Source organism: Homarus americanus, unplaced genomic scaffold, assembly GCF_018991925.1.
Source record: "Homarus americanus isolate GMGI-L3 unplaced genomic scaffold, GMGI_Hamer_2.0 scaffold34239, whole genome shotgun sequence".
NCBI lineage: Eukaryota > Metazoa > Arthropoda > Malacostraca > Decapoda > Nephropidae > Homarus > Homarus americanus.
In genome coordinates, this window is record NW_024741573.1 from 22,204 (window position 1) to 36,973 (window position 14,770).

The following is a 14,770-nucleotide window of genomic DNA, read 5'->3' on the forward strand; positions in this document are numbered from 1 at the left end:
ACCTATTCAGATGCTCTCGAGACGCTGCATGAGGAGATCGTTAAAGTAGCCCCAACGCAAGTCGCCAGTAGGTCGGATAATTTGAAAGAGGTTTTTCTTAAGGGCTTAAGGGATCAAGGGTTGCCGAGTGGCTTACGTTGGATTGTCTTATGAGGAAATGGTACAGGTAGCTGCAGAAGAGTCCAAGAAGATGACAAAGCAGACAATTAAGGAAAAGAACCAATCTAAGGGTGTGGTTACAGCTATAAACTAATGTTCGCCCGTGGTTAAGGAAGTGGGAGAAACATTATACCCCCATGGAAGTGTACCTCAAAAGAGTGGGGTGGAGAAGATGCTTGCTGAATTACGAGTAGATATTCAGGCTGTGAAGACAGACCTAGTACAAATTAAGGGGTCACCAGAAGATAAACATTTTAACAAGGAAAGGCCACTCCCATTCCAAGGAGAGTGCTATATATGTGGACAGTGGGGGCACAGGGCGGCCACCTGTTGGTACCGGAACCAAGGTCGAGGGAGAGGAGGTCCACCAAGGTGGGCCCCTCAGCAGCCAAGAAATGGAGTCAAGACCACGAGTGTCAAAAATTGCTAGAGAGGAGGGAAATGACCAACCCCTGCAGTAGGAAGCCCACCAGTAGGGGTAGAACAAGTGGGCTGGTCACACAGAGAGTGGAGTAAGGACAGGCTGGTGGGGAAAACCCCCATCACCGCAGTTAAGATAGGAGGAGTCTTGGTTACATCTCTTCTGGATTCTGGTAGTGAGGTGACTCTTGTCTCAGAGACAGTTTATCGTAGATATTTTGAATCTAGGGGAGTTGGATTACATTCCCCAGAGGGTCTTGAGTTGAAAGCAGCTAATGGTGGGTCAATACCATACCTGGGCTACATGTTGGTGGATGTTGAGATTTTTGGGCATAAAATAGAGCAGGTCGGGGTTCTAGTGAGGAAAGGGGAGCAGAGCTCTGCTAGTAGATTTTATAAAAAGTTTTTCAACTGCATTTTTGGGTAGATTTACATAAATTTCTTCATTTATTTTCATCCATTTACATACACACACCATACAAAAACAAACGTAAAAGAAATAAATGGCCTTAGTGCAAAGCTGGAGTGCACATGTACTAATTTGATTACGGTACTAAAATTGTTATGTCTAGTGCGAATTACAACATGTTTATATTCAAATAAATCAGTATCTTACAAGAATCCCAGCTATGTTAATTATATTCTCCTAGGTCATATCACTGGCATTTTAAAATGAGAGAAGCTTAGTAGGACTGTTAAATAAACACACAGAGACCTTCGGCTCAAACTTATCACCTCAACCCCCCAACCCCCCCAACCCCTCGCTGAGTGGCGTGGCTGACTCCGTCAGTCCCTCCCACCCTCCCCCCCCAGCCAGGCTTTTAGGCTTACAGTTTTTATCTTATATAATATCTCAGACTAAAGTTAGGAGATTATAATTTGCATTGCTGGAATCCTTGCAAGACAACAAATAATTTGAATATAAATGTCATATATTTTGCTCAAGAGATAAAAATTGGTGTACATTAGTGTACAGTACTGTAGTACATTTTATAAAAAAGTTTTTCAACTGTATTTTTGGGTAGATTTACATTGATTTCTTCATTTATTTTCGTCCATTTACATGCACACACCATACTAAAAGAAACATAATAGAAATAAATGACCTTAGTGCAAAGCTGGAGTGCACATGTACTAAGTTGATAACGGTACTAAAATTGTTTTGTCTAGTGCAAATTATAGCATGTTTATATTCAAATTAATCAGTATGTTACAAGAATCCCAGCTATGTTAATTATATTCACCCAGGTCATTTCACTGGCTTTTTATAAGAGAGAAGCTTAGTCACCTAAGAACTGATAAATATACACGCGTTAGACCTGGGCCTGTGCCAACTGTCAAACGTACTACCTTCCCTTCCCCCGCCCCCTCGCTCACTCCCACCCTCTCTCTCCCCCATCTGCCCGGCGTTCCTGGAATCCTTGTAAAACAGTGAATAATTTTGATATAAACGTCATGTATTTTGCACAAGAGATAAAAATTAATCACCTATATCACATTACAGTCGTGATTTAAGAGTAAAAGTGTATATGTATGTATATAGTATTCCACATACACGTAAGTATAAATAAAAAGTTTGTGATAATCGGACAACGTCCATTTCGGTTAACGTCATGTTTCCAAGAACGTATCTAGGACGTTAACCAGCGCATGACTGTGTGTGTGTATATATATATATACTGAATATATATATATATATATATATATATATATATATATATATATATATATATATATATATATATATATATATATATATATATATATATATATATATATATATATATATACACACACACAGTTGTACCCCGCTTTACGCGGTTTCACTTAACGCGATTTCTCATATACGCGGTGCCTCGCCAGAACCGAACTTTCACTTAACGTAGTTCATCTACCCATATAGGCGCAGTGTGTCCGGCTCGAGACGCTATTTTTAGATTCACCCCACCCGCCACCTGCTCCCGCCTGCCGCCTGCCTCGCCTCTCCCTACTCCTCCTCCTCCTCCCTCCCTCCCTCCCCTCCGCCTCCATCCCCGTATGCCGACCCATCTCTTCTACTAACGTAAGTGTTACACCTAATTTTTAGTTTTCCTAACCTAACCTTTATTTTTCCTAACTTAACCTTTATTTTTCCTAACCTAACCTCTTCTATATTACTTGTTTGTTCATACCATCATAAAGTTAAGATAAAATTTTTACGACAACATATTTGTGTGTCATCAAAAAGTGGAGTTTGGGGGTTGGGCCAGTCTCTACTGGAATTAATCCCATATGTTCTGTTGTTCACTTAACGCGGTACCCTGTGGGTTCAATTGACCGCGTAAAGCGGGGTACAACTGTGTGTGTGTGTGTATATATATATATATATATATATATATATATATATATATATATATATATATATATATACACACAGTCAACCCTCACTTTACACGGTCCCACATTCCGCGTTTCCAAGTTTACGCGGTACCCTACCGGAACCCGGGATGCTCACATTCCGCGGTGCGTGTACCCCTTTACACGGGTGAAGTATAATTTTTTCATTTAGCTCATAAAATTCATACAAATTATCCGGCCAGAATATAATTTACATTGCTGGAATTCTTACAATTTGATGATCATTTTGAATATAAACATCATAGATTTTGCATTAGACATACAAATTTTAGATGTAATGTTTACTCTGAGTAAAAATGTTATCTTTTGTGAAAAATATATGACATTTATATTCAAAATAGTCCTGGTCTTACAAGGAATCCAGCAATGTCAATTATATTATCCTAACTTTAATTTGAGGTATTATTTATTCCTATACTTGGTTTTCCCCCAAAAATTTATCAGAGGGAAGAGCCAGCGAGTGTAGTGTGAGAAGAGGGGGAGGGAGTTGAGTCCATTATTTGAATGGACATTAACTTGGCGATTGTATTTCTCTATTTCTCTTAAGTATTAATTGTGTGCATGTACCATCATAAAATTAAGATGTTATTTTTACTAGAACATAGGTATTGTGTTGGAAAAAGTGGAGTTTGGGGGTCAGCTGGTCTCTATTTCATTTAATCCCATATGTTATGTTATTCACTTTACGCGTTTCTCACTTTCCGCGGTACCCTGTGGGTTACATTAACCGCGTAAAGTGAGGGTTGACTGTATATATATATATATATATATATATATATATATATATATATATATATATATATATACAGACAGACTTACGACCCGACTTACGACCGTCGGGACTTACGACCGCCTCAGATTTTTTATTAAAAAAAAAAAAAAAAAAATTTTCTTCAAATGACACGCATTTTCTATACCGAAACGTTTCCAGTTAATGTAGTCTCCATGTATAATTAGAAAATTATGGGGGCCCCATGTGCATTCAGCTGACTACATTAAAGGTAAGTGCTCAGTCACACTGTAACCATTCCTTATTATTTATTACTTTCACTGTACTGTATCCATTCCTCATTATTCATTACTTTTACTGTACTGTATTTCATTGTAGATTATTTATTTAAAAAAAAAATTTTTTTTTTTATCTATGTCGGACTTACTGACCTGGATTGGGTCCCTAACCCCGTCGTAAGTGGGTATACTTATGTATATATATATATATATATATATATATATATATATATATATATATATATATATATATATATATATATATATATATATATATATATATATATATATATATATATATATATATATATATATATATATATATATATATAACACCTATATATATTTCTACCCATGACTTACGACTGCTTCGACTTAAGACCGTCGGGACAGTGTGACCATTTTTTTTTTCAATTTTTTCAATTTTTTTTTTCTTCAAATGACGCACGCATTATATATACCGAAACGTTTCCAGTTTATGTAGTCTCCATGTATAATTAGAAAATTATGGGGGCCCCATGTGCATTCAGCTGACTACATTAAATGTAAGTGCTCAGTCACACTGTATCCATTCCTCATTATTTATTACTTTCACTGTACTGTATCCATTCCTCATTATTTATTACTTTTACTGTACAGTGACCCCTCGTTTAACGAACACCTCGGTTAACGTAATTTCGATTAACGAACTGCCTTCCATAAGGATCTTCAATTCGGTTAATGAAAAAAAATTCGGTTTGAAGTTCTTACGAACTGACCTCAACATGTTTTTTGCTTGCACTGACCGGGCAACCAGCTTTAGTATCAGTCCGCCAATACATTAATCGGTTCTAGGGCTTAAATTCCTTACTATTTTAGTAAATATCAAGAAGTTTATACTATTCAATAATTTTAAAAGTTTAATATTCAATTTTTTAGTCATTTTAACAATTATTGAACATAATTGAAGGTAAAGTGACTAGTTTAATGCGCGGCATCCAGCCTCTTAACACAGCAAACAGGCGTCAGTCTCTCTCTGTTTTCACTGGAGGTAACATCTTGCTTGAGACTCTCTTCAACTAAACGCTTTTTTTCTGTGTTTCCAAGCAAATTATTGGTCATTTTGAAATATATTTTATATATTGACAATATATAATGCAGTGCAGTGTTGATTTAAAGAAAATAATCTTGAATTACACCAGAGAGCTAAAATTTTATGGGTGAAATGGCACCATGGGGTGACTTCTCTTCCACCCCAATGCCTTCTCTTCTTCCTTCTCCTCCACCCCCATTCTAAATCCCATCATCATCATCATCATCCAGGAGCCTTCTACATACACACCTCAAAGTAAGTGAACTTTTCTACCATTTTTGTTGAATTTAGGAAATTTTCGGTGAGCTGGAACCAATTACCCAAAAACCCATTGAAACAATGGTTTCGGTTAACGAACTTTTCGGTTAACGAACGACCTTCTGGAACGGATTGAGTTCGTTAACGGAGGGGTCACTGTACTGCATTTCAATGTAGATTTTTTATTAAATTTTTTTTTTTTTTATCTATGTCGGACTTACGACCATTCGGACTTACAACCTGGATTTGGGTCCCTAACCCCGTCATAAGTCGGGGTCTAGCTATATATATATATATATATATATATATATATATATATATATATATATATATATATATATATATATATATATATATATATATATATATATATTCTTTCAGTGAAGACAAGCCCGGAAGGGCAAAAAACAACGTCATTCACTAAGTGACTTGAAAGCTGAGGATATTAGTCATTAAAGATCGATTGTCTTCCTAAATAGAAGACGAGGCGCGGTCGCCATCATTGACCAGACCGCATAAAAAATTGCCAGAAACACAATATCTGAGACACAATCAAACTAAAAGTCACTCGATTTCTCTCATCGTGCTAAGATGTATAAATACCAAAAATAAAATCCTTGTGGCACTTAATATTTCAGCTATTACAACACAAATTAGCAGAGCTGGCCTTGTGAGTGTTTACAGCTGATTCGCCAGGCAAAAAGATGACGGTAGTAATGAGTGTGATGGAGGGTGCGGGAGGGGGTTAAGAGAATTGCAATTAAATGCCAGGTAGTGACGTGTCCTCCTAATATTATGTATCTAATTAATTATTAGATGTTTTAATTGCTTGTATGTTGTCCTGGCGAGTTATTGCTAGGCATTTACATACCTAGGTATAAAGCTAGACGTTGTATTCTGGATTGAACATAAAGCAGGTTTTTTCTATAAACCAGTTTTTGTGATATAACCCAAAATGCGACGCCTAGCCTTTAACCTAGGTATGTTAATGCCTAGCAATAACTCGCCAGGACAACATACAAGCAATTAAAACATCTAATAATTACTTAATAAGTAATATTAGGAGGACACGTCACTATGTCATGGTCATGTTGACTGCTAGTCTGTTTTAACTAATGATTCTTATTAAACTCCAAGACCGCAAAACATGAAAGGATAGCTGGTTAGCTATCCCCTAGAAGGAGCGTGTTTTTCCCATTCGTGTTACACTCGTGATCCCTCCCAGTAAGTCCCGCCTTCGAACACAGTTGTCAATACGTTGTTTATTCCACTTCTCCTGGGAAGCTCAATCTTGGATTAGTCTGTGGAAATCAACTCAAGTAATTTGCCAGACCTCTGTCAACTGAGGGTCATCTTTGAATGAGTAACAGTTGAGTTTGTTGGTAATCTCTGTCATTGCTTGAGTAGTGATCGCTGGCAACTCAGGGGTATATATACCACGGGTAAGGGAGACAGAGCGTCCCTGACGTCTGCTCTCCCATTTGTCTCCAGGTATGTTGATGTGTTCCCTAGCCATTCAGTTTGATTCAGTCAATTGTAGTGAATATCAGTGTTCAGGCTTCAACAGTTGAATTGTCATTCACCCAGAGTAAGGAGTAATATAAAGTAACTGTCTTCTGACGTTGCGAGACGAAAGATTTGTTTGTGTTGTCATGCTTCCCAATCCCCTGACGTCTGCTCTCCCGTTTGTCTCCAGATCCAATTGTGGCTCTTGGATCACTCAACGACTGCCCCGGATTCAGTAGATACCCAGCAGGGATCAATACTGTATATGAAACGATGGCACCGATTCGGCATGATTAATCTGCTCCACTGCCTCGTGGAGCCAGACCCCAGACTCGCCATGTGTCTGGCTACCACCGATCACAGCAATGGTCGTGAGCCCCAGTGTTCTACCCTGGGACGCTCCCTGGAAGTTATATGTCCACAGAGTTTGTTGTATATGTATGTTGGGGATAATCAGTTGGAAATAATCATCCCATGTTGGGTGGTGGACCCATGTATCTGCTGGTTTCCGTATTAACATGTATGTTGTGAGTGCATCTCATATGCACCACCAACAGTCAGTAAGTTGTGTAAAGTACCTTGTAATGTGTGAGAAGTAAAGTTGTCCACTTGGGACTAGGAGTAAAGTCTTGTAACTGTAATGAGATGTACCACTAGAAGATGTGGGTGAAGTAGAAGTACCCACTTGGAGTGGCAGTAAAGTAATCTACAAGGAGTTGCCATTTACTATGTATTGTGAGTAGGGCCAAGGAACTGGCCCTGATAGGTAATGTAATCTAACACCAGTAAGGTTGTGTGCAGTAAGAGTGTAGGATCTGAATAATTGCTGTTGAGTAGAAATAAAAAATACTGAGTCTGTAATAAGCGAGGAGTTACACCTTGAAGTTATATGTTAATAATATCTCTTTTTCCCTTTGATTCCATATTAATAAACCTGTTCTTAGAATATTTTAGGAGTATTCATTTCTCCCACAGTAGTTACCTTTATTTCCGTCCAAGTGACTTGATACCAGAATTACCATACCCATGTGCCTAGACCCTCATCCATGCTACCAAAAAGAACTGAGGTTATGTAGTAACCAGTGAACTGAAGTAGGTAAAAAGAACAAGAGAAGTAAGAAAGATAAGGGTGGTGTAGGTGTTGAAACGCGCTCGCCCTTACAACTACCTGGCATTTAATTGCAATTCTTGAAACCCCCTCCTTCACCCCCCATCACACGCACTGCCACCGCCATCTCTTGCTCTTACAGTACTTAGGGTGGCAGATCCCACACTATTTTTAATTTAAATAGCAATGAAAGATGAAGATGGTGTAGAATGTTTCTGTAATTGAAGCAATTTCATTTAAAACAGCCAGAAAAGCACTGGTGTGCAACTTCTCATCATCTAGCATCGTCCCAGAAAAATTCACATTACGCAGAAAATTGGCATGGTTGAATTACCATTGATAAACTTTACACATGTACAGTAATATGTAATCTAAACCAAGGCTGTAAGGTAAAAGTAGACACTGTCAACATGAGAAAATTTTAAGTGTAGAAAATATTTGGCCTTACGTTTCATAATGAGTGCAGTAGAACTTGGGCAAAGTGTATTGACAGTGATGCAAAGCATGAAAATGTGTTTTGCTGCACGATTTCCAAGTTTATTATGGAGGATTTCAAGTCAAGTAAAGCATTTCAAGGTTTGCCTTTGTATAACACTGTTAAAAATATAGTAATACTGTACTGCACCTCCTTAGTGAATGAGAAAGCAGCCACATCTGTCACTGGAGGTTGAGTGTTGGGCATGGCACAAATAAGGGTCACTCCGCCAGCAAGGGCTGCAGCTGTACAAGATGTCCAGTCCTCCTTATGAGTAGCACCTATGAAAGTAAAATTGTCAATTAATTAACATAAACCTAATGTTTATGAATTGGAAGCAGTGACAGATTCCAAGAGCAAAATTTAAGCAAGAACCATCCGAAGATGACATACCCTTGTCATGTTAGTGGGATGCATGGATGGATAGACTCAAAAGTAACAATTTTGGTACATGCACATCATTCATACAAACACTGTATACATCCAGCAAAGTCTTCAGTTTCTGAAAAAATGGGATAAAAAACAATCTGAAAAAGCAAATACTATACGGTACATATTCTGAAACTGAAGGTCACCTTCCTCAAGAACCGTTTTTGTTTACCTTACAAAGGCTATTAATCTCATGCCTGCTCCCGGCACAAGTAACCATCCAATAGTCCCATTCTCTTCAATATACAGTGATATCCCCGTTAGCCGGAACAATTGGTGCAGAGCACTTCCGGGGACGAGAGATTTCCGGCTAACTGGACGACTTTGTCAGACCCGGAAAAATCCCACATCCCCTGAAGTACTTCTGGTTACTGTTTAAGACTTTTCAAGTGTCTAAACTATACATCTTGCACAGACAAACACTAGCTCACATCCTCAGAATGTTTCTGTGTGCTAGGGAGTTTTCCAAGAGTCTAACCTAAAAATCTATATGATACGGTCGTGAATGAAGCTGTGTTACAGCCTGCACTTCGGCACCTCAGCTACCCACAAGGGGTCACAGCTCAAGATGGAAGAAGCCGCAAGTCCAGAAAACTGTGAGAGCAAACTTTTTCGGAGTGAGAGTTGTGAACTCTTGGAACAATGTACCAGAAAGTATTGTGACGGCACCGAGTGTGAGCTCTTTCAAGACAAGACTTGACCAACACTGGAGCGGGTTCAGGTACATTCAGGAGCCGGTGCATGCCCAGTACTTGCGAACAGTGTGTAACAGAGACGTGACCGATCTCCCAAGCGGCTAACGAGCCGATCAGTGGTGAAGAGGATAAAAACAAAAAGGACTGGTATTTTCCACTCCCTTGGAGGTGTGGGAGATTAGCGAGTCTCGTGTAACTGACCTGACCTGACCTGACACAATGTCAGGTGGAGGTACGGTGGGGTATTAGTGATCTCATATTACTGACCTTCTGATAAACTGTCAGGTCACCCATTGTCGGGTGGGGGATTAGTGGGTCTGAGGACCTGAAGATGTCTTGAATAAACACGAAAGCTAAAATACAGTATTTTTTTTCAAGTCAGAATGCGACGCACAGCATGTTACCTAGGCATGTTAAGTCCTAGCTAACTCGCCAGACCAACATACAGGCAATTAAAACATCTAATAATATTAGGACACGTCGCTACCTGGCATTTAATTGCAATTCTCAAAACTCCCTCCTTCACCCCTCATCATACGCATCATGACCTTCATCTTCTTGCCTGGTGATTCAGCTATAAATACACACAAAAGGCAGCTCCGCGAATTTGTGTTGTAATTCCTGAAATACCAAGTCCCACGAGGATTTTATATACGGTATTTATACTTATTAGCACAGTGAGGAAATAGAGTGGCTTTTATTTGGTTTATGTCTCTCAATTATTGTATTTGGGACAATTTCTTATACGATCTTTGGTCAGTCTCATGGCGTCCACTTCACGTCTTTTGTATGAATTCGTGTAGATCGTTCTTGACTATTCCTTGCCTTTTAGTCATTCAGTGAATGTCGCTGCGCCCTCCCGGGCTCATCTTCACTGAAAGAGAATATGTGTATATATCTATTTATATATACATATATATGTATACTGTTTACGGTTTTCTTTGTCCCAAATATTCACGTGCTATTATGAATGCCATGTGACTGTCTTTCTTCCTACTCTTACGTTCGTTCACAAAGAACCTTTGGGCTTCCGCCCTCGGTTTTCTAATTGCTCTCAGCATAAAGACCAGAGTTGAGTTTTCTCTTCATTTTATTGATGTCCTCAGTAGCGGGTTCAGCCCTTCCAGGTGAACTTTAGCGAGGCTGCTAGACTTAGCGTTCCTTCCGGAATGTTGACCTTCCGGTCTTCCTAGCAATCTAGAGTTATGTTGAAATGGACTTTGCATCTTCTATGGGTTATATGAGAACAATTCAGGGTGGAATTCACAACCCAATAAATATTGCTAGAGTAATAGTGAACGCTGTTGTCAATAGAGCGCTATGTTTGAGACTCAGCACTGTCAACCCTGCCGGGTGATAGTATGCATGTAGAAATTTTCGCTTAAGTTATTACTTGGGGGATAATGTCTGTGCTCCTGATTGGCAACAAATGCAGATCTTGATGATCCCTCTCAATAAAATGTTCTAAATGAAATTATTTTATGAAAAAAAATACAGAGCTAAGGGATACTTGAGATAAGAGTCGGGAGAGAGATACGAAATAGTGAGTTAATTGTTTATAATTGTCAAACGAGTGACTTATATAACAATAAGAGATCTTAATGAATTAACTTGCTAATAATATAACAATTATGAGTCATATTGATTAAGTTTGGGAGAAAATGTTTTCTCCCTTATATTTTTATAATGATATAATGTGACTCATAGTGTTCCTCCTAGTTTAGATGAGTGATGTTCAACTGGAGGATGAAGGACAGGAGTCCGGGCCTATGGATGATGGAGGAGACTATGGAACTGTCCCTGAGGAGATAGTATTGAGTGATGAGCTGCAAGGACTAGAAAGTTCAACTCAGGCACTACATACAAGGAATTATCTGTCAGTAGAGAATTTGAATTCAGTAGCAGTAGTTTCACCCAAAACCCAAGGGGGCCATACTACATGTAATTATAAAAAATGTACAGCGACTTGGATTACTAAGATAGATCCTCATGTAGCTTGCATAATTCATGGCAGCTTTGTCTCAAATAACCTATTTTCACCAATGGATTGTGCAGTTTGTTATGATCAAATTTTTCAATTTCATCAAGCTACAGGTGATGTTTTTATACTTACACTTATCACATTATATCCCTTCAACATTACATAACATAAGATTTTAAAATGTGGAGTGAGAAAGCAGAAAGGTGTGGGTGATTAGAGAGTTGGAGTGGAAAGGAGTGGCAGCTGATCTTTTAATTCACCACCACCACGTAGTTAACCATGCATAAATTGATGTCATACAAAATGGGGGTGTTTGACTGTGATGTTGTGGTATTAATTAATAAATAAGCAATAGTGTATTATATCATCAATGACAGTCATTTGATGAATAGTAGCGTACTACAATTGTCACTACTATTCATCAAACTACTGTACTGTCATTAACAATTCAACATTACTTTTACTTTACTTTACATTTATCCTCTTCACCCCTGATCGGCTCGTTAGCCGCTTGGGCGATCGGTCATGTCTCTGTCACGCACTGTTGGCAAGTACTGGGCATGCACCGGCTCCTGAATGTACCTGAGCCCGCTCTAGTGTTGGTCAAGTCTGGTCTTGAAACAGCTCACACTCAGTGCCGTCACAACACTTTCTGGTACAGTGTTCCAAGAGTTCACAACTCTCACCCCGAAAAAGTTTGCCCTCACAGTTTTTTGGACCTGCAGCTTCTTCAATCTTGAGCTGTGACTCCTTGTGGGGCAAGTGTCCGTCAGCTACAAGTGAGGACACTCGACTGAGTAGTGCCCCTGAGATGCTTATACACCTCAATTAGGTCGCCCCTTGCCCGTCTTTAGTATAAGCTAGGAAAGTTCAGGCGCTCCAATCTCTTGGGGTAGTTGAGGTGCCGAAGTGCAGACACCAGTCTGGTGGCCCTCCTTTGAACATTTTCAACCAACTGACAGTCCCTAGCATATCTTGGGGACCAGACAGGGTGACAGTACAGTACTCCAGATGGGAGAAGCACTTCACGATTGAAGATCTTTAAGAGGGACGGACCGTCTAGATATCTGAACAACCTTCTTATAAGACCCTATAATTTATTTGCCTGATTTACCTTCTTCTTGCAATGGCCCGAGAACTTCAGCTCATTGTCAACATACACACCTAGGTCCTTCTCACATTCAGTCTCAAATAGTGCAGTTTCTTCATCCTGTTGGGACATATGATACGCCTCCTCACCGTTGGTATGCCCCAGGTGCATCCTCTTACACTTCGTGACATTGAATCTCAGCAGCTATTTCTTCGAACATTCTTCGAGCTCACAGAGATCCTTCTGCAGCTCTTCACAGTCCGCTTGGTTCTTGATTTCCCGAATAACTTGGCGTCATCGGCAAATATTTGTCTGGAGGAGTGTACAACGTTAGGCATGTCATTTATGAAACAAACAAACAACAACGGGCCCAAAACACTGCCCTGTGGTACCCTGCTTGTGACAGGTACAGATGATGATTTCGTGTCAGTAATCACCACACACTGCTTGTGGTCATGTAGAAAGTCTTCTATCCACGCAAGGACATTTCCCCGAATTCCGTACCCTTCTAGTTTGATTTTCAGCCTTTCGTGGAATACACTGTCAAAAGCCTTGGCAAAATCTAGATATACGAGGTCTGTCCGGAAAGTATCCAGCCATTTACTATTAAAAAAAATATTGCTTACCTAGGACAATGGCGCCTTAGTCCCCTTCAAGTACTCCCCTTGGGACCTCACAAACTTTTCCCAGCGTCCCTTCCACTTTTCAAAACAGTCTGCAAAGTCCTCTTTCGGGATCTTCATCAGCTGCCTCGTCGCATTCTCCTTAATCTCGTCCACGGTCTGAAATCTCCTCCCTTTCAACGGCGATGTTAGCTTTGAGAAAAGCCAGAAGTCGCAGGGAGCCAAATCTGGGCTGTAGGGGGACTGAAAGACCTGGGCGATGAGATGTTTTGCCAAAAAACCCTGCACGAGACGTGAAGAATGTGCGGGCGCATTGTCATGATGAAGCTGCCAGTCACCACTTGCCCACAGCTGCGGTGGTTTTCTTCTTACCGCATCCCTCAGCCGGCGAAGAACTTCGATGTAGTACTCCTTCGTTATTGTTTGGTCATTGTAAAGGCGACGGTCACACAGTACCCACGCTCACTCAACGGCGTCTGCCGGGCATCTGAGTTGTCCCACGGGAGTGTGGCTGTTCACGCATGCACAGTACGGTCCTCTCTGAGTGGCTGCCAAGTTACATCAAGGCTGCGCGACCAGTTCTCACAATATTCACAATGACTGGATACTTTCTGGACAGTGGTTATGTTTTTTTTTTCCCGGGAATTTGGTTCAAATCCCGGGATTCTTATTGTTATTCCTTATCTCTGATTTGCACCATGTAAAATTAGGAAAGAGTTCGATGTGTTTGAGGCAACAGGAGAGAGATCACATAATTTAGAGAAACTATTCCAGGCCCTCATCTCAGTACCACCAACTTCAGTCGAAGCCGAAAGGGCACTTTCAGCTGCTGGCCTATTTATTACAAAACTAAGTCAATACTGCAATCAGTGAGCCTTGTTCTGTTTGTGCTTCTTGAGGAGTTATTTCATGAACAACTATTAGTGTGTGCATGGCTTTGTGTGTGCAAATGATTCTATTCCTTTTTTTTCGCAGGTCATTCAAGTGTTGTCTTTAATTTTTTTTTGTAGAGTAGGGCTTCCAAACAGCATAGAATAATTCTTTTTTTATAATGGCTAACTCTGAATGTCATTCCAAATATTATTGAGTTTCTTTTGTGGCTAAAAGAATGAGATTGACTGTTTGTGCTTCTTGAAGAGTTATTTCATGAACAACTTTTGATGTGTGCACGACTGTGTGGCTTGTGTGCACAAATGATTTTATGCTATTATTTTTTTCACAGGTCATTCAAGTGTTCGCTTTAGGTTTTTGTAGAATGTGGCTTCCAAATGGCATTAAATATAGAATTCTTATTTTTTATAATAGCTAACTTTGAATGCCATTCCAAATGTCTGCGAGTTTCTTTTATGGCTAACGGAATGAGATTAATCAAAATTTTGCTTGTTTAACCATATTATGTACCTATTTTTACACCAGTATGCAAGTTAATAAAGAGAACTTTGCTTTAGTGTAATATAATTTATCAAATCATTTGCCCATCAAATAATCTACAGATACTACACTAATGAAGTATATGGTTAGCATATAGCATTAGTTAGTACATATATCA

The 14,770-nt window shown here is 39.5% G+C and overlaps 1 protein-coding gene across 1 annotated transcript in view; it reads right to left on the reverse strand.

Annotated features, from left to right (window-relative positions):
* The window catches only part of LOC121875930 (CAD protein-like), a gene marked incomplete at its 5' end in the record, with an annotated part of 66,654 nt that overhangs the window by 17,718 nt on the left and 34,166 nt on the right, over positions 1-14,770 (reverse strand). The window contains one exon of the mRNA XM_042380684.1: positions 8,554-8,684. Within this exon, the coding sequence (XP_042236618.1) occupies positions 8,554-8,684 (131 nt within the window). The remainder of the gene's footprint in view (positions 1-8,553; positions 8,685-14,770) is intronic.